The sequence below is a fragment of the Malania oleifera genome, chromosome 11 (genome assembly GCF_029873635.1).
Source record: "Malania oleifera isolate guangnan ecotype guangnan chromosome 11, ASM2987363v1, whole genome shotgun sequence".
NCBI classification, from domain to species: Eukaryota; Viridiplantae; Streptophyta; class Magnoliopsida; order Santalales; family Ximeniaceae; genus Malania; species Malania oleifera.
The window spans coordinates 34,378,541-34,399,635 of NC_080427.1; the positions used below are offsets into that span (position 1 = coordinate 34,378,541).

Here is a 21,095-nt window from a genome sequence, read left to right on the forward strand (position 1 = left end):
AAAACAAAAAAAAAAAAATTTACTTCTCCCCCTTTTGACATCAACCATCCCCCTTGCTAATGCATAAATTTCAAAGATTATGTTAGGATATCAAATGTTTATTGATGTGATACCAAATGTTGACTAATGTTATATTAAATGAGAACAAATGAGTCGAATGTGAAATTTTTAACCAATTGTGAACATTAAGCGTCGTTGCTCCCCCTGAATTATGTCATCTAATATAATTCTAGGCAACCTCTCGACTATGCATCAGACCTAATTCACTCCTAATTTGGATAAACCTATCCTCCGCAAGTGGTTTTGTGAATATATCTGTCCATTGTTCATCCATGCATACAAACTCAAGAATCACATCCCCTTTTTGCACATGATAATAAAGAAAGTGATGTCTTATTTCTATATGCTTAGTTTGTGAATGTGATACAAGATTCTTTGAGATGTTTATTGCACTCGTATTATCACATTTAATAGGAATTATTTCATAGCTTAATCTAAAATCTATTAGTTGTTGCTTCATGTATAGCGTTTGAGCATAATAACTACTTGCTGATATGTATTCTGCCTCGGCTATGGAAAGAGCAACTGAATTTTGCTTCTTGAAAAACCAAGAGACTATCAAATGTCCTAAGAAATGACAAGTACCACTCGTGCCCTTCCTATCTACTTTGCTACTAGAAAAATCAGCATTTGAATAGCTGATAATCTCAAAAGATGTATACTTAGGATACCATAACCTAAATTCCACGGTTCCTATCAGGTATCTAAGTATTCGTTTGATAGCTAACAAATGTGACTCTTTTGGTGCCACCTGAAATCTTGCGCACAAACATACGCTAAATATTATATCAGGTCGATTGGCAGTCAGATAAAGTAAGCTACTGATTATTCCACGATATAGCTTGACATCTACAGGAATACCTTTCATCTTTGTCTAATTTCAATGAAGAGCTCATAGGTGTTCCTAGTACTTTTCCATCTTCCGTATTAAACTTTTTGAGTAGATTTTTAATGTACTTCGATTGATTTAGAAAGATTCCATGTTTTGCTTGTTTGATCTGAAGTCCTAGGAAGAAATTTAGTTCACCCATCATGCTTATCCCAAATTCATTTTGCATAGTGCTAGAAAATTCATTGCATAATTCTTTATTTGTAGCTCCAAATATAATATCATCTACATATACTTGGACTAGGAGGATGTCATCTTTCTTAGTCTTTATGAACAAAGTTGTATCAATCTTTCTTCTGATAAATTCATTTTCTAGTAGAAAACCGCTTAGCCTTTCATACCAAACTCTAAGAGCTTGCTTTAAACTGTATAAGGCTTTTGTTTGTTTATAAACATGATTTGGATTCTTGTGGTTTTCAAAGCCTAGGGGTTGTTCTACATATACTTCTTCACTTATGTAGCCATTTAAAAATACACTCTTGACGTCCATTTGATATAGCTTGTGTCGCGACGTCCTAAAGCATGGGTGCCCCGAGCGGCGAAATAAAAATGTGTTTTAAATTTTCAAGGAAAAATAGGAATATCGGAGTCGCCACTAACCTTTTAGTGTGGTTAGAACACATGATTACTAGTTCGTTAAGGATAGAGTGGGTCTACGTTACCAAAGTTGGACTTGGGAGTTCAGTTATGTAGGGGGAAGGTACGAGCACCCCCTACGTGCCCGTTCTTATGAACGGTACCTAACTAATTTGGAATTATCCCTAAGTTAATTTAAAAGTTTTTCACATTACTCCTCTATTAGTAGATTTACAAATATACATATAATATAAATAAATAAATAAATAAGTGAATCATACGAAAATATATATACTATATATATTCTTTCAGAGCTAAAGGTACGTGAAGCCCGAAAGCTTATACCCTTGCATTAAAATCATAGGGATAAAAATCAAAAAAATACTTAGAAAAGTACACTCCAAAATTTTGGAAATCTTATAGGATTTTTTTTATAGAAAAATATTAATATGGGAGGTTTTAATATATGGTAATAGGGTAATAAGCAACACATACCTACTAAAATATTATGAGTGTCAAAATAAATAATAAGATACCATGATCTATATATATTAATATACTAGGGATACTATAAAAGGTAATACCTTATATATCAAAAGACTAAAAATACCCTAATAGGTAATATTAAATGTTCTAAAGATGTCATATTAAGCAGTACCTTATATGTTAAAATTCTAAAAATACCATAATAAGTGATACTAAATGTAAACGTAGTAATAATACCATATATATACCTAAAATACTATAATGAGTTACATATACTAAAATATCAATAAAAATATACATAAAAAAAAAAAAAACAGAATAATACCATAAAAACTACTATCATGTTAGCATACTGCATATATAACGTAATACATAGTACTAAGAATACCATAATAATATCATATATATACTCAAATACTAAAATACAAACAAATACCATAGTAATATAGTATCATATTGATAATGAGAACCCTAACACAATGATAAACTGGAACCCTACATAGATATACAAAACTTGAATATTGCACATAACAAATACGACATCAAAAAAAATTATTACATCCAAATGTTAAACAATGGAAATCTTACCTCTGTAATAAAAATAAAAATCTTACAATAATGAAAACAAAAAAATTAGTATTTATAAATATGGACATTAATTATTAAAAATCATAAAATAGTAAATATAAGTAAATGTTAATACCAAAAGAAATTTAAACTTTAAAACAAAAACAAAAAAAAAAATGTGTGTTTGTGTATTTACGTGCTGTGTATTTTAACATGTGTGTTGTGTGTGCGCAGTGTGTGTTTTGCAGTGTGTGCTGTGTGTGTGTGGTGTGTGTTTTGCTGTGTGTGTTGTGTGTGTAGTGTGTGTTTGTGTGCTGCTGTGTGCGTGAGTTAGTGTGTATGCGGTGTGTGTTTGCAGTGTATGTATTGTGTGTTTGCAGTGTGTGTGCTGTGTGTGTACAGTGTGTGTTTTGCAGTGTGTGCTGTGTGTGTGTGCGGTGTGTAGGTGGCTACCGTGGGTGTCACCGAGAAGGCAGTGGCATGGAGCTCCTCGTTTGTTGGTGCGGTTGTGGAGGACCGCTGGTGACTAGTCTTCTCGGAGGAAACTCTTGGCTGGTTTGCTGAGGCCGGGTGTGGCTGGAAGAGAGGTGCTGCAGGACGACCTGAACAAAGAAGAAGAAGAAGGGAAATTAGGGAAACATGGAGGGCAGAAAGGAGATAAGAGAAGAGAAAAGAGAGAGGGGAAGAGGATGAGGTGTCGCCGGAGTTGGCCCTCGGCTAGTCTGGGTTATAGATGGTTGGAGTTGGAGGAGGTCTCGGCCGCTGGTGGGGCTGATGGATGCTGGTGCTCCAGGCAGGGGGTTCTGTGGGGTGTTGGCGGCGTGAAAGCAGACGGGGTCTCGCCGGAGATTGCCCTGTTGGGAGGAGGAGCTCACAGTGGCTGGATGTGGGGCAGTGACGAGATAGAGGAACGAGATGAAAGAGATAGAGAGGATGGAAGAACAAGAAGAAGAAGAAGAAGAAGAAGAAGAAGAAGAAGAAGGAGAAGAAGAAAAGAAACAGTTTTTTTTTTCTTGGTTTCCTGGCCTACTGCGTGTTCGCCCCTCTGTGCGCCCCCCTTTGAAGCTACGAGAATAAGCCTATATGTAGGCTTTTCCCCCAAAAAGAAACCCTAAATCACATGCTAATAATAATAATAATAATAATAATAATAATAATAATAATAATATATTAAAATAATAATAATAATAATAATATATAAAAATAATAATAATAATAATAATATATTAAAATAATAATAATAATAATAATATCCAAAATAATAATAGTAAAGTAATGCTAATAATACTAGTAGTAATAAATAATAATAAATAAGACAAATAATTATAAGAAAGTAATAATAAAATAAAGATAATAAAAATACTAATAATAATACTAATATTGAGAATAAATAATAATAATAATAATTACAATAAAAATAAGATAATAATAATAATAATAGTATAATGAGAAGGGACCCATTGTTCTATTTGGTTAAGAAAAAAATAGGGTGTCTACAACTTGAAATCCTTAAAAGCAACATAAGCTAAAAGCATTCAAATGACTTCCATTCTAACTATAGGTGCAAAGGTTTCTTCAAAATCTATTCCTTCTTCTTGGTTATATCCCTGAGCTACTAGTCTAGTCTTATTTCTGACAACTATCTCATGTTCATCTTTCTTATTCTTATATATCCATTTTGTTACAATGATTGTCTTATCTTCAGGTCTAGGAACTAATGTCCATACTTTGTTTCTCTCAAACTCATTTAACTCTTCTTGCATGGACAACACCCATGATTCATCCTCTATAGCTTCACTCACATTCCTAGGTTCTTCTTGAGATAGAAATGCAAAATGACTTACCATATTCCGAAGTGAGGATTGAGTGGCTACTCCACGTAATGGTTCACCTATTATTTGCTTAATGGGATGATTCTTTATGTACTTTCATTCTCTAGATGGTTCATTAACCTCATTTTCAATTTGATTAGTTTCAGTGAATGATTCCTTAATTTCATTTTTATTTTCTGAATCATTCTTAATGGATAGTTTTTCAAATTCCTTGTTTATCTCAATTTCATCTTCATCAGCTCTTTTGGAGAAGGGATTTGACTCATCAAATACTACATGAATAGATTCTATAACTGCTAATGTTCGTTTGTTATATACCCTATAGGCTTTACTATCTAAGGCATACCCTAAGAAGATACCTTCGTTTGATTTCACATCAAATTTTTCTAAATGTTCATTGTCTCTAAGCACAAAACATTTATAGCCAAAGACATGAAAATATAATGTGTTTGGTCTATGACCATTCCATAACTCGTAAGGGGTCTTATTTAGAGATGGTCTAATCAAAACTCTATTTAGAACATAGCAGGCGGTATTTACTGCCTCAACCCATAAATACTTAGGTAATTTATATTCGTTAAGTATAGTTCTGGTCATTTCTTGTATAGACCTATTCTTCCTTTCAACTATGCCATTCTATTGTGGTGTTTTAGGAGCTAAAAAATTATAAGCAATTCCTAATGAATTAGAGTAGTCTTCCATGCCTTGATTTTTAAATTCTCTACCCTTATCACTTCAAATTTTAGTGATAGTATACCCCTTTTCATTTTGGATTTTCTTGCACAGGTTTATTAATTGTTCACACGCTTCATCTTTGTGACCTAAGAATAGTACCCATGTATATCTTGAAAAATCATCAACTATGACAAATGCGTATTATTTTCCTCCTAAACTCTGAATTGGGTTTGGACCAAATAAGTCTAAGTGTAGCATTTGGAGTGGCTTAGTAGTGGAGATTTCTTTCTTCTTCTTAAAGCTTGTTCTTGCTTGTTTTCCTAGTTGACAAGCCTCACAAATTTTATCTTTGACGAATTTTGTCTTAGGCAGTCCCTTAACCAAGTCTCCCTTAACTAGTTTAGATATTAAGTCCATGTTTGCATGTCCTAGTCTCCTATGCTAAATCAAACTAATTTCATTTATAGTAAAGAAGCATGTCACACTCTGTGAGGTTAAGTTATCAAAACTGGTGGTATAAACGTTCTCATGACACTTAGTAGTGAACAATATTTAATTATCAGTTTTATGTTCAATAATGCACTTGTCATGTTCCAAAGACACTTTGTAACCTTTATCACACAATTGGCTTATACTCAATAAGTTTTTCTTTAAACCATCAACCAATAAAACATCATCTATAATGAGTGATGAATCATTACCAACTTTACCTACACCTGTGATCGTTCCCTCGGCATTATCTCCAAAAGTGACAAATCCTTCATCCTTGGGTGTGATGGATGTGAACTTCACTTTATCCCCGGTCATGTGACGTGAACATCCACTATCCATATACCATCTGTATTTTGAGGATAATGATCTTAAACATATTTGCAAGACACAATCAGATAACTAGTTTTGGTACCCAGATTTTCTTGGGTCCATGGGGGTTAGTACTAGTTTCTCCTTTGACCTTTCATACTTTCTTAATTTTGACATCTTCATTTTCGAAATGACAGTCAAATTTTATGTGACCCAACCTCTTACATTTAAAACATGTAATATTTCTATGATAATCTTTAGTTGGAACATATGATTTTGACTCTCTTACAAAATATCCCATGTAAATATGTCTTTGTTTTAGATTTTCTTTCCCATTAAAACCAACACCTTCCTTTTCTTTTCTTTTTTTTATGGAATTTCTTTGTGTTCCTAGGAGTTTTTCAAAGTTATTTTGTCCTTCAGTAAATTTACAAATAATTTCTTATTTATCTTTCAAATTCTTTTTTAACTCCTCAATTTTCAAATCCTTGTCTTTCACGAAAGATGCATAAGATTCATTTTGACATTCAACTAAACTTAAAAGTTCTTTGACTTTGTTTTTCAAATAAGAAATTTTCTTAGTTTTCTTCTCAAGAATTTTAAGAGAGTACAAATACTCATGTTTCATTTCATCATATGAATGCATGTCATTCCCATTTTCAGAATCACTAGAATAATAAGAAGATGATGAGAATGATGATTGTACCTCGAGGTCATCATGTGCCATTAGACACAAATTGGCAATCTCATCATCACTGGATTCAGATTCTGAACAGCTTGTGCTGTGCGTATCTCAACTGACTTTAAGCGTCTTCTTCTTTTTCATGGAGGCTTTCATTAGTTTGGGACACTCAGGCTTGATGTGTCCAACCTCTCTGTAGTTGTAGCATGTCTGTGGATCTCCCTTCTTTTTCTTCATGTTTGACTCTACTCTTTATGATTTTAAGTTTCTAAATTTTCTATTGAACTTATTATTCTTCTTAAAAAACTTTCCGAACTTCTTTGTTAGCAAGGCCATGTCATCATCTGTATCCGAATCACTTCCTTCACTTGAGTAGCTTGATGATGCCTTAAGTGTTGTGGTTTTCTTTGCCTTATTCTGCTCATTTTTCCTCTCATTTATTGCAAGCTCATAGGTGATGAGCGATCCAATGAGTTCGTCAACAGACATCTCCTTGAGATTTCTCCCTTCTACTATTGCCGTAGCTTTTGCTTCCCACACTGAAGGTAGTCCCCTAAGTATTTTCCTGATCAACTCAGAAGTAGGGTAGGTTTTTCCAAGTGCATTTAAGGAATTTGTGATGTGCGTGAATCTAGTGTACATGGATTGAATAAATTCATCAACATTCATTCTAAATGCTTCATATTCACTGGCGAGCATGTTTATCCTACTATCTTTTACTTCCTTAGTGCCTTCATATGTAACTTCTAGTTTTTCCCAAATTTCTTTAGCAGAATTACATGTTATTACCCTATTAAATTCATTTACATCTAATGCACAAAAAAGCAAGTTCATTACAGTAGCATTTATTTGCACTGATTTCTAGTCCTCTTCAGTATACTCATCTTCAGTTTTAGGTATATGTACTTTATCAATTACTTTCATGAGAACATGATTACCCTTTTTCACTATTTTCCATACCTTCCAATCTACATTTAACAAGTAGATGCTCATCCTATGTTTCTAATAAGTGTAATTTACACCACAGAAAATAGGTCGTCTAGTGGATGAGTGTCCCTCACCGAATGGAGTTACACTGATGTGTGTCATGTGATCTTTTTACAAATGAACTATTAAGTTTATGTAAACCTGCTCTGATACCAAATATTGATTTAGGTGTAATCCCAAGAGGGGGGGGGTGTGAATTGGGTATTTAAAAATTCTTTAAAGTCTATTTACCTCTTAGTCCCTCTTTCTAAATTTAGCAAATTACTTATCAAGTTTGTGTAAGGTTATTCAATTATACACACATGAAATGTGAGTAATGAGATGTAGTATGGAAAGTAAAGAGATAAGGGAAAATGCGATTTTACAAAGTTCAGCTAATTCGACTTACGTCCTCACCTTGAGCAACCTACTTAAGGATTCCACTATAATCTATGTTCCTTAAATTGGGATGGAGCTTCCCTTACATCTGCTCAAAAGGTACAACTCCCTCCTAATCTGCTGCTTACATGAGATACAACTCTCTTCTCAAACCCAGTTCACAATACAAATCGTGAATACAATATAATCTGCAAAACACCCAATGTTGCTTCTAATAAAGTTAGTGAGTACAATTGAAATTCCTAACACATAATCATATGATGAAACTTGAAGCTCAGAATGTATGTAACGATAAAATCATTGTATGCAATAGTATGATTCACTAACGTTCCCTTTTATCAAATCTCCCAAAAATATTTATATAAGTCAATACTTTGGAGAACTTAGGTTAAATATTTGAATACAAAAAAAAACTTTGAACCTCGCAAAGATTTGAAAGACACTTTCTCACAACAATATTTCTTTCAAGTTTTCAACCACAATATGATCTTTGTAATATGCAACTTAATGTGTGTGTGTGTGTGTGTGTGTGTATGATGTGATTACCAAAGATTAAAACCCAATATAAGATTTTAAGAAAATATCCTTCAATGCTATATATATAGTTATGTACTTCTAAGGATATTTAATCAAATGGTTATGAAGTATCCAAAATATCAAGTTTATAACTAAGGACACACTTGAATGATAACTATTTAATCAATGGCAAAAAAAAAAAAAACTTTCTCAAGTAATGAACTTGTCAAAAACAATCTCTATATGTATATGAACACTCAAGATTAATCTCTGTAATGATATTCAATAACTGATGATGAGATGAGAAACTCTTGAAAATAGTAAATGGATTTACCAAACCTTAATTCCGAATAGAAATCAAGATGTGTATATGAAATTCCTCTGATTTTCTTAGTTGATTTGCCCAAGCTTGATGAGTATGAGTTGGAGTGCAGGAAATCGTATAGCAATGTGTACAAAGTTCTCAATTCTCTTTCAAAAAGATGTTCTCTTCTCTTCTCATTGATCTTCGCTAACACACTAGGGTATAGATGTTCAATATATAGGTGCTTTACCCTTAGAATCAATCCTAACCATTGGATCAAAGAAATAGCTCGCGTGTTCTTTCATTAAAAATTAGATTTTTAAACTTTCCCGCAAGTTCATACAACTGAGGTCAAAGGCCCAAATGAGTGAAGTTCCTTTTGAGCTTCGAAAAAATAACTTGGAAACAGGTTCAGGCGACTGAGGTTGGGGCTCAAATGACTAAAGTTTTAGGTTCAGACGATTGAAGTCTGAGTTCAATCTTCTTAGGTGCATCTGCCAGGTTCTGTGTTTCACCAAAAAATCTTCAGGCGACTGAACTTAATCTTCGGCCTTTAGAAGAAATTCTTCAGCTGACTGAGGTTAACTTCAGTCTTCTGAAGTTGCAACTTTAGGCAAATGACCATTGGGTTTGGTCGTCTGAAGTTCCTATTTCTTGAAATTTTGCTTTATAGTTTGAAATTATGTATTGCTCTCTTTCTTGGCTCTTTTATAAAACTATTTTATGGGGTTTTAAAAATATTTTTAAGTCCCTGAATGTTCCCTAATGATGTTCATGAAATGCATGAGTTCTAAGGTCATTTGATATTATGATTTGAGCCTCAAATTAAATCATATGACAATGTAAATACATGAGTTCTAAGTACCCATTCTGTTGGAAAAGGTGTATTCTCAAGAGGGGGGGGGGGGTGAATTGGAAATTTTAATTTTTCTCCTAGGTTAAGTTAGAAGTCAATATGTTTTGGTAACCTAGGATCCTTCTACATGGTTCCAAATGTGTTGATAAATAAAATACGTGGAATTTAAATCATGCACATCATTCATACAATAACATATACGTGCGGTAAATATAAAGTGCTGAAATGTAAATAGACACACGATATGTTATCGGGGTTTGGCCAACTGTGCTTACGTCCCCACCTCTAGCTCGCAAGCTAGAGGATTCCACTAATAGAGCACTTAAGGGTGGAGCGTCACCGTTTACAACCAGGTCAAATTATCACAGGGCTGACCTCAACCTTAACCAGGTCAATTAGCGGGGCTGACCTCAACCTACACGCCTTAACAGGACGACGCACCTAACTTTCCTAACCGGGTCTAAGCCAATCTGGGACTATTCCAGGGCTAGTCTCCCTCTTTAGGCCCGTGCCTGGAATACAACAGGTTTGCTCAATTAAACAAACGGTACAGTGATTGTGCTTTCAAGTAAAGCAGATTTGTACCCAGTTACGTTCAATCACATACACCACAATATGATTCAATAAGTAAGCTCGATGTGGTTTTAAGATGTCTATTCTCAAATAGATTTACTATCGATGTAATTCGTGCATGAGAGTGCAAACACTACAATCTTTGTTTCACAAGATATTCAGGCAAGATGTTCACACAAAGATGCTATCCAAACAATATATATATATATATATATATATATATATATATATGTATATTTCAATGAGCGAGTTTTCTCAATCGTATGATGCTCTAGTAATGTATATGTTTGGTTTGCAAAAAGATATTCACTCTTTGTATTCAGCAAATAATATGTAGGTCAATGAATATTGCAACAAAGATCAATATCACATAAACAAATATCTATTCAAAGATATATCAAGATAAATCCCACAAGATATTTGGAAATTTTGCAATCCAAAAACAAATACAAATTTCACAAGATATTGCAATGAATGTGTAATAATTGGAAGTTTAATATAAGTCTTCTTAGGAGAGACTTATTAACAAAGTCCCCTAAGAATACTCGAGTTGGCTCTCAATTAAAATCGTCACAAACAATTAACACACTTGGGAGAGCAACCCTAGAAAGCAACAACACTTAAATCACACTTACAAAATATATTTGAGTGGAAGATCTGGTAAGAATAAGTGTTGGAGGCTTAATAAATGAGTATTATAAACTTTGGGATTTTCAGAGAATTTTCCCTAATCAAAGTGGTTAATACATGCTTAATTTTCTCAAATGAACTCATATATATAAACATGAGAGAAAATATGACCGTTGGGGACCTATTGGGTATTATTAGAAAAGTTTAATAATGTTTAAAGCATTTTAACCTTGTTTAAAAAATATTAACTGCGGTAAAAAATCAGGGCAACCCAAGAGGTCCGGTCGACCAGAACAAGTTCGGTTGACCAAGTCTCATATGGTTCGGTCAACCAGGAAACTTTTGAACTGAAGGCTCGGTCGACTAGGAGAGGGAGATTCCTTAATTTTTCGAGGTTCGGTCGACCAGGGCATTTTGAACTGCCTGGTTCGGTCGACCAGACCGCTGGGAATTCTTCCGAGAACCCTCCGGTCGACCAGGTAGTTGTAGTACAAAAGTTCTCGGTCGACCAGATGATTAACTGTTGACTCAGGAGGGTTTCGGTCGACCAGGGCCTTTTGAACTACAAGTTTCAGTCAACCGAGTGGTCAATCTTTGACCCAAAGGAGCTTCGGTCGACCAGGCCCTTTTGAACTACCTTTGTTGGTCGACCGGGTGGTCAAACTTTGACCCAGGATGTCTTCGGTCGACCAGGCCAAAATGAACTGGCTTGGCTGGTCGACCGAAAGTGCATCGTGTGTGCATTTCGGTCTCGTTTTGAAACAAACAAGCCCTATTCAAGTGCCTAGCAAATATATGTGAAAGTGTGAGTGTTCTAGAGACACTTGGGGTCCAATTTTGAAAACACCGAAAAAGTCCGGTGTCGGTCGACCTGAGCAAATTTCAATATTATTAGTTATATAAGATATTTCATGGTTACTATAAATTATTAGAAATTATGAAAGTTATGATTATTCAAATACATTATGTTGACCTTATAGGTCACACCCTGGTTTTGATAATGACAAACTCAATTGTATTTAATAAATATCCAGTTCATGTGCAGGTTTATACTAACATACATTCAAGGGCACGTGAAAACTTGAAGACAATTTCATATTCCCAATTGTAATATCTCTAAGTGAATTTTGTCTGTAATAGTAATTAGGCTGTCTGTAATAGTAATTAGGGTACTGGTTTGTAATAAGCTCACACACATCACATGAATGATTTACTTTGTAAGCTCAAACCGAACCATAGAAAGACCTTAGAGTGTACCTTCGGGCGACCGAAGGTCGACCGACACCGGACTTTTTCGGTGTCTTCAAAATTGGACCCCAAGTGGCCTTAGGACACACACATATGCACATATGTTTATTAGGCACTTAAAATTGATTGAGTTGGGTCAATTCGGGACCGAAATGCACACTTGGTGCACTTTCGGTCGACCGAGCCAAACAGTTCAAATTGGCGCAGTCGACCGAAACCGGTCCGGGTCAACTATTTGACCCGGTCCCGGTCGACCGACCCCTTACAGGTCATTTGACCTCGGTCGACCGAACCACCTGGGAGTCAACTATTTGACCCCCGGTCGACCGACCACTTTTGTACTCCAACAACTCGGTCGACCGAAGCGCCTCGGGAGAATTCCCAACAACTCGGTCGACCGAGCCGTGCAGTTCAAAAAGGCCTCGGTCGACCGAAACTCGGAGATTTCAAAAATCGCCCTTACCCGGTCGACCGACCCCTTAGTTCAAAATGCCCTCGGTCGACCGAGCTACTTGAGTCCTGATCGACCGAGCTACTTTTGGTCGACCGGACCTCTCGGGTTGCCCTGATTTTTTTACCACGATTAAATTTTTTAAACGGGGTTAAATTTTCTTAAGTGTCATTAATCTTTTCTGAAAATTCCTAATAAGTCCCCAACGGTCAAAATTCTTGGTATGTCTATATATACTCCTTCATTTGGTGGATTAAGCACGGATTAGCAAATAAATTAAGAAAAATTTTCTCTCAAGCCAAATACTCATATTTGCCTCCTACTACTTACATTACTTTGAAAACCTACTCAAGCTTACACTTTTCATCTATCCAAATCATTTGTAAGTGTATTGAGTCTTTTATTTTTGGTTAGCTCTTCATATTGCTGTGTATTTGAATCGATTTTTGAGAGCATAACCTAAGTTTTCTTAGGAGGCTTTGCCAATAAACCTGCCCTAAGAAAGACTCTTTGTGGCATCCCAAGTATTGCACTCTAGTTGCAATATCTTAGGAAGTTCATTTTTGTTTGGAGATTGCAAAAATACTTTCAAACATATTTGAATATCTTGTGGTGTTCATATTGATATATTTGGGAAAGGATATTCGTGTGTGTGTGATATATAAATCTTTGTGGTATTGTTTGTACAAGTTTTATAAATATATATCATTTACCGAAAACAAAGATTATCTACTTTGCAATACAAGCACATACGCATTCTATTGATTGATAATATTGAGGCTTGCTTGGTATTCTGTGTGAACACTCTTGACTGAATATTTTGAAGTGCACAGATTATTATTGACACTCTCACGTACGTGTTACACTGATAGAAAACATAGTTGAGAGATTGACATATTTAGACCACACAGAGCTTACATTTTAAATCACTTGTGGTGTTTGTGTTTGTGCGCATTTGTGGTACATATCTGCTTTACTTGAAAGCGCAATTGTATTGTACCTTTGATTGTATATCTGAGAGATTCCAGGCGTGGCCTGAGGGGGCGGTAATCCAGTCCGGTAAGGATTGGTGTAAAGGTTGAGGTCAGCCCCGCTAATTGACCTGGTTAAGGTTGAGGTCAGCCCTGTGGTAATTTGACCTGGTTTGTATAGGTGACGCTCCACCCGTTTAAGTGAGCAAGGTATTGTGATAATCCTTGTGCTGGTTAGCCAAGGCGGGGACGTAGGCGGTTGGCCGAACCTCGATAACATATCCTCGTGTCATCTTCTCTTTACTGCTTTCTGATACTTGTGTGATTGTTTAAACTGCTTCATCTGATCTCTGGCACATTTACATCATTTGCACTAGATTGACCCTAGGCTTGTGAACATACTGCTGCTAGGAGGAATACTTAGAAGGTAAAATTTAAAAATACCAATTCACCCCCCCTCTTGGGATCACGGTAAAGCTATCACATTATCATGAATGTTTTTCAAAATATGAAATATACTGTATATGTATTATAGCATCAAATATTCATGTTGCCACGCAACTGTATTTAGTTTATTTTCCCTCACTGAGAAGTGTCTCACCCCCGAATATTAAATAATTTTCAGGAAACCCAGAAAAACCGCAGGATCGAGGCTGCCATTGAGTCAGTTATGTTACCCCGCTAAGAGGGTAAGCTTTGATCTAGGAATAGGAGATTTACATTATGGGTTCCTAGATTTGTATCTATTTTTGTATTTTTGGGAGATTGTATATAAATACAATGTTTTGGATTATAGTTAACTCTGGTATTATGTATTTTGTGGTTATGAGAATGTGATTGTATTTACTACTGCTTAGGTTTCCGCTGTATATGTTAGATGTGTTCCCATTACCCACGGGTTCGGGTTGGCTATTTTACTTATTATGCTTTATTATATGATAAGATAAGCAGGTTGTTACAATTGGTGTCCCGAGTCCTCCCTATTTATAGGGTTCGGACCTCGACTAAGATGGCGATCTTGTAGATTTTTTAATTAATTCATCGAATCATTTAGATATCAATCTTGCAAATTATTCCAATTAATTCACAGAATCATTTGGATATCACTCTCACATTTTCTTTTCAATTAATCCATAGAATTAATCTTAAAGATGTTGCAAATTTTGCAAATTTTTTTATTAATTCTCATAGATCATTCAAATTTTTCTTTCCTTTTATTGGTTGATTTCCCTTTTGATTTTGGATGTAGGTGTCCGCGAAGGTGCCAAGGATATTCTGGCGTGTGCAAGATGCTTATTCAATCCCCCCCCCCCCCCCTTGTATTTTGGTTAAGATTTTTCCACATGTATTCTTTCAATTTGTATTTCCCGCCTCTATACCTCATACTATATATTTCCCCTATATTTGTAATAAATATGAGGATTTGCTTTTGTTTTCAATAATTGCATTTAGGGGATCCGATTGAAAACGGGGTGGACTTAATTCAAAGTCAAAGAAACAAAAGGACTCAATTTTAACACAAAATGACTCAATAAAAAGGACTTAGTTTTAAAACAAAAGGACTCTAGTTTAAAAGGACTAAGTGCAAATGACACAATTTTAAAACAAAAGGACTCAATCTGAAGGATTCAATTAAAGGGGCTTAAAATAAAAGGACTTGATTCAAGGAATATGGAACGAAAGGAATCAATTAAAGTAAAATAAAACAAAGGAACCTAAAACAAAAGGACTTAATCTACAAGAATGTAAAAGAATTTAATAACATTTTTTTAAATGACCTTTAAATTTTTTGAATATAAAATTGACCCCTCTTCTAGATAAATTGTCACGTTGTTACGAAGGGTCCCCACATGCTTTCCACACTACGAGGGAACAAGCAACAAAGGGCCCCCCGATGAGAAGAGAAAATAGCCCCGGTTAAAATTGGGGTGTCTATAGATTTCCTATGCAGATATCATTTCTTAGTTTCTCTGAGTATTATTAGATAATATACTCAATTATATAATTTTTAAACATATAATTTATATGCACTAAACATGGTCCGGGAAAGGAGTATACTTTATTATATAACGTAACATAAAGTAATTTACTATAAATCTTTAAATAGCAAAAAGCAAATAAAGAATTTACGCCCTTAAGCAGTCTCATTCTTGCTCAGAAAGTCCTTTATGATTTCATCAACTTTTTTAAAGAAAAAGTAAGTTTCTTTTATCTCCCAATAAACTTTTTGCTTGTTTCATGTTGTTGATGAGACCAACAATTTAAAATGGTGTCTTTATAATATTTTAGGTGTTGTGGGCATCAATCACGTAAAATAATTAGTTTTTTCTATAATCAAGGCATTGTGCTTGTGGATCATCAAATTTCATAGATTTCTAATCTTCTTTTCAATTAATTGTGTTTCTTCTAACATAAATAGGGTCCACTAACTATTTGTCTAATTTCTTTTGTCCAATTGAATGCATGTGCTAGAGAGTTGCATTTCCTAGGACTTGTTAGGCTTATTTTTCTTTGAAAGGTCTTGATTAGTTTTTCTATAATCAAGGCAATGTACTTGTGGATCATCAAATTTCATAGATTTATAATCTTCTTTTCAATTAATGGTGTTTCTTGCAATATAAATAGAGTCCACTAACTATTTGTGTAATTTCTTTAGCCTTCTTTTTCATTGAAAGTCATCTGCTCTATGATAACATCCATAAGGTTGTGTGTATGTATGTGTGTCTCTGAAGAATGAATTCTAGTGCAACATTACACTGTCAATTTTGCATTTGTTGCATCTTGTCATTATCGTTTATTATTATTATTATTATTATGAAGGTTGATATGCACTAGGAAGTTTGTACCCATAGAATCTCCCATTTTATTTTCTATTTAAATGTGTGAGCTGTACCCTTAAAAGAAAAATTTTCAATACTATTTTTTTTGTGGTAATATAAGGACAAACTAAGCCGAAAAATAGAATTTCAAAGAAAATAAAAAACAAACTAACAAATAATAGTGCAAGGAAAGCATATTGTTTGCTAATGCCATCTGTCAAAATCACAATATATCGATTTGGATGAGACTCAACCATCCATGCTCAATTTCTCCTAAAAAGAAAGAATACGAAGATAGTTTTACGACTAGGTAGTCATTATCATTAATTTTGCATTAATTAGTGCTAGAATATTTTTTTATATTCTAGCACCGAATCCTCTAGGTTTGTTAATTTTGCATTGGTTGCATCTTGTCATTATTATTATTATTATTATTATTATATACAAAAATATAAAAGGTGTATGTGCGTGTGTATTTGTATGTATGTACTATGTACATAATTATGTAGTTTGAAGAAAAAAGCAAAAGGATTTTTTATTTTATTTTATTTTTTTGAAGAGATAAAGGAGCTTTCGATTTCCTATAGATAGTTTTTAGCTGTAATGGGTTCAAATAGATAGATACACGTTAATATGGTTATTGAGCTAATCTTTACCTTTCTTGAGTTTAGCTCAAACACAGATTAAATTTCTTTGACCTCTAATTAAATTCCGGCACTGATCCAATATTAGTTTAGGTTTGGACTTTTCAATTAGTTTGGCAAATCTTTTCAAACTCTAACTCAAAATACGTGAATAGTTTATTAGTTTTGCATCCTCCAAGATTTCTCGTTGTTTGTCTATTCAAATGCAAGAGGAGTTTTACCATAATTCCTAAATTATTCGTTTACTTTTTTTTAATGGCATGCTCTAGGAGCTTGCACCCTCAAAATCATCCATTTTATTTTCTCTATAAAGGTTTGCACCATAGGATTGCACTCGTGGGATTAAACATGCATTTATTTATTTTTACAAAAATTCATTTCTTAAGATTTAATTTTGACAAAGACATAGGAGAAAAGCTTCCTTCATAAAAGATTTAGTATGTTCTAATTACATTATGTTAGTATATCATTTAGGCCCATAAAAATAAGAGACATGTTTCTGTGTAGGTTCCACCAATACTTAATGGGTCCAATCATTAAAATAACTTCCTAGGATCAATGGGTTTCATCCTGTAGGGACAAATTAATCCTTGTAAGTATTTCTCTTCCCCTTCAATCAAATTTTTATTTATTGCACATATATGCTATTGTGTTTGTTTCTCAAAATTTCCCTATTTGTTTACCTTCCTATTGAAGGGGTACACTAGAGGATTATATTCAATATGATTTATCCTTTCCATAACATCATCATCTTTACAAGCATTGACATCGGTATTTAGGATATGCACTCTAAGGTTACATGCCCTATCTAGGGTATATGATATTTTCTATTTTCTATTTAAAGGCACGTGTTAATTTTCATGTATTGACTGTCATTAGTCAAAATATTCCTTTTAACTCCCCTATTTAACTTCAGTTTTCTCACACTCTTTTGTAGTTCTCCTTTTGGTTTTGTGAACAAGGAACCTTGTAGAAGAGTTCTCTCTCTAATGGGTTCATCACATTATGGCTTTCTTCACAAAAACAACCTCAAGTTCTTCAAACTTTTCATCATTCTGTTCTTGAATTCTTTAGTTTTCAAGATCAACCTTTGTTCCAAACTTCCTAGTACTAGTCAGAGTGCCTCAAACTTGAAGACGCCATCCAGTTTACTCCCATCATTTGAGAAATTAGATCTAAAATATGGGTATTTTAGCTCCGATGATTTGAATGAATCGACCACTGATTATGGCAACATAACCCATAACCTCCCATGGAGAATTCTACATCAAGCATCAGTTGAAGACATTTCCATTCTAATACAGTTTATTTTTGGACTAGCTACAACAAGGCTATCAGATATGACAGTTGCTGCAAGCGGCAATCGTCATTGCACTCATGGTCAAGCACAAGCCCTTAATGGAGTGGTTATTGAAATGCAATCACTACGAGGACAAAAAATGCAAGTTAACATTGGGGATCAACCCTATGTTGATGTCTCGGGTGGAGAGCTATGGATAAATGTTCTAAATGAAACTCTTAATCATGGGCTCTCACCAAAATCTTGGACAGATTACCTTTATCTCACTGTTGGGGGCACTTTATCAAATGCTGGATTAAGTGGGCAGGCATTTAAATATGGACCCCAAATTGAAAATGTCTACCAACTTGAAGTTGTTACAGGTATATATACTACATGATCAAACATTTTTTTTCTTTTCAAATATCTTGATTAAGTTCAACTAGGCATGTATGTACACATGCAATTTTTCTTCTGCAGTTCATTTTCCTTATAAACACATGCCTGTACATAGGCACATATATAGTGGAAGTTAGTAAATAAGCAATAATTGATTTACAAAATATAAGTGTAGGAAAGGGAGATGTAGTCAATTGTTCAGCAAAAGAGAATGCAGATCTCTTTTATGCCGTGCTTGGAGGACTTGGACAATTTGGCATTATTACCCAAGCTAGAATCGCTCTTGCACCAGCACCGGAAAAGGTTAATATATCTACAATTCTTTCATTAATAAAAAAAAAGTATTGGTTAGTTGCATCATTCATTGGCTAGTTAGTATGATTGTCGTTTGTGCATTAGTTAACTAAAGGATCAATTGTATAATTTTAATGTGTAGGTGAAAGTGGTTGAGGCTATCTACTCAAATTTTTCCATGTTTTCCAAAGACCAAGTAGATTTGATATCTCGTAATGACACATTCGACTATATTGAGGGATTTGCTATGGTAAACATAACTACTAAAACAACCAGATATCGCTTAGAAGTCGCCAAATATTTCAACCCAGATCAAAGAAATGCTACCGATCAGGTAAAAGAAATTAGTTTCAAGAAAAAATTTGTGCATATACACATGATTTATATACATGCACTCATCCTTGCTAATACTGTATCAATTTTAATGCACATGTTCAGAAAATCAAGGACTTGTTGTCCGGGTTGAGTTATAATCAATCAACACTTACCATAACAGAAGCTTCATACGAAGAATTCCTTGATAGAGTGCATATTACTGCAGAAATACCACTCCGAAAAATAAATTCATGGAATGTTCCTCACCCATGGCTAAATCTTATGATCCCTAGAAGCAAAATTCAAGCATTCACTGATGAGGTCTTTGGCAACATTTTTGACCGTGCAACTAATGGTCCTGTTATAATCTACCCAATTAACACTGACAAGTACGTACATATGCAAGCATTCAATATACACTCACATATGAATTTCTTTGATTTACTAAGCTACTTGACGAATTAACTTACGTCCATTTGTCATGTCCATAAATTGAAGGTGGAACAAAAACACATCTTTTGTTATCCCAGATGAAAGTGATATATACCTTGTATCTATCCTAGCAGCAGCATTTCCATCTCCTACGCAACAGGATGACTTACAAAGATTATTAGATCAAAATAGAAGGATTCTAGACTTCTGCGAGAGAGCTCAACTTACGGTAAAACAATATCTAGGATATCAAAACAACCAGGCTGATTGGCAAAAACATTTTGGTTCATCTCGTTGGGACGTCTTCAAAAAGAGGAAATCAGTTTATGACCCATTTGGAATCCTTGCCCCTGGTCAAGGAATCTTCCCAAGATCCTCAGTGCCTATCTCTTAAGTACTGATGGATTGGTCTATATGTGTGTTGTTTTAATGTATTCCCTCTACCATCCAACAAATGGTTTTTTCCCTTTTTCCAGTGGGTGCTCTTGTCAGTGCATGTCTTCTTGTCATGTTGTTGTTTGGCTTAGGCTTTTGAGGCTCTAAGTCTGTCCTTTTTATATAATAATACATCTTAACATATGTTTATGTCTCCGCATATGCATTTTGCCTTTAATTCTTCTTGTTTTATTTTCAATTGATTTTGTTCAAACTAGATAGATGATTATAGCATGCACTCTGATTTAAAAAATATAATAATAATAATAATAATAATAATAATTTGAATTATATTCATGGAAGTTGTAAATGATAGAAATTGGATAATTTGGTAAAACAGTAATTTATTGATTTATTTATTGTTTTTTAATTGTAATGCCATTGGGCATAGAATACACTATGGGTGGTTGGACATCTCCCTTACCATACCTATTACTAACCTTCCCAAGATTCAAAATAGAAACTACCATTATGAAAGTTGCAACTTTAACCATTGAGATGTCATATGGGGAACACAATGGAAATAATTGGTAGGGTGCTTCCAATCTTTACTTTCTAAAAAATAGAAAAATGTGAAAAGTAATGGACAAGATGTTAAAAAATAATATTTAAAAGGGAAAAGATGAAGGGCAGAGTCATGATTAACCTATCAACAAAAGGGTGTGTATAACACCAGATTCAATTATGACGATTCAAATGGTATTAGAAATTTTGATTGTAAAGAAAGATCCATTTATGTTCATAGTCCATAAAATTTGACATACTCTGTATGGTAATTTTTTGAATGGTACTTAAGAGTACAATTTCATGTTAACTAGCCTTTAAAATTGCAAGAGGAGATAACTATGTATGAAGTAGTGTTAGTGATGACAACATTGTGTGTAGGTAGGAAAGGGAAGGTGAGGTTGGGGCATGCATGTTGAAAATATGCTAAACCAAGGATGCTCCATCATAGATAGTTAATTCTTCATTATTATGTGCAACATAATGTCAAAC

General features: G+C 34.3%; 1 protein-coding gene across 1 annotated transcript; it reads left to right on the top strand.

Moving 5' to 3' along the window:
- The first annotated feature begins 3,267 nt into the window (after positions 1 to 3,267).
- Positions 3,268 to 20,058, top strand: LOC131167459 (cytokinin dehydrogenase 1-like). Its single transcript, XM_058126265.1, has 6 exons — positions 3,268 to 3,454; positions 18,020 to 18,607; positions 18,799 to 18,926; positions 19,060 to 19,251; positions 19,356 to 19,621; positions 19,731 to 20,058. Exons 1-6 carry the CDS (start codon positions 3,268 to 3,270, stop codon positions 20,056 to 20,058), a joined length of 1,689 nt encoding a protein of 562 aa, XP_057982248.1.
- Positions 20,059 to 21,095: the final 1,037 nt, after the last annotated feature.

What these genes read in the sequence shown, in the direction of transcription:
- LOC131167459 (XM_058126265.1), top strand. Translation starts at nt 3,268, where the DNA reads ATGAGGTGTCGCCGGAGTTGGCCCTCGGCTAGTCTGGGTTATAGATGG. An exon ending in GTTGGGAGGAGGAGCTCACA is followed by an intron (nt 3,455 to 18,019) that starts GTGGCTGGATGT and finishes TGAATTCTTTAG; the next exon opens with TTTTCAAGATCAACCTTTGT. An exon ending in AAAGAAATGCTACCGATCAG is followed by an intron (nt 19,252 to 19,355) that starts GTAAAAGAAATT and finishes GCACATGTTCAG; the next exon opens with AAAATCAAGGACTTGTTGTC.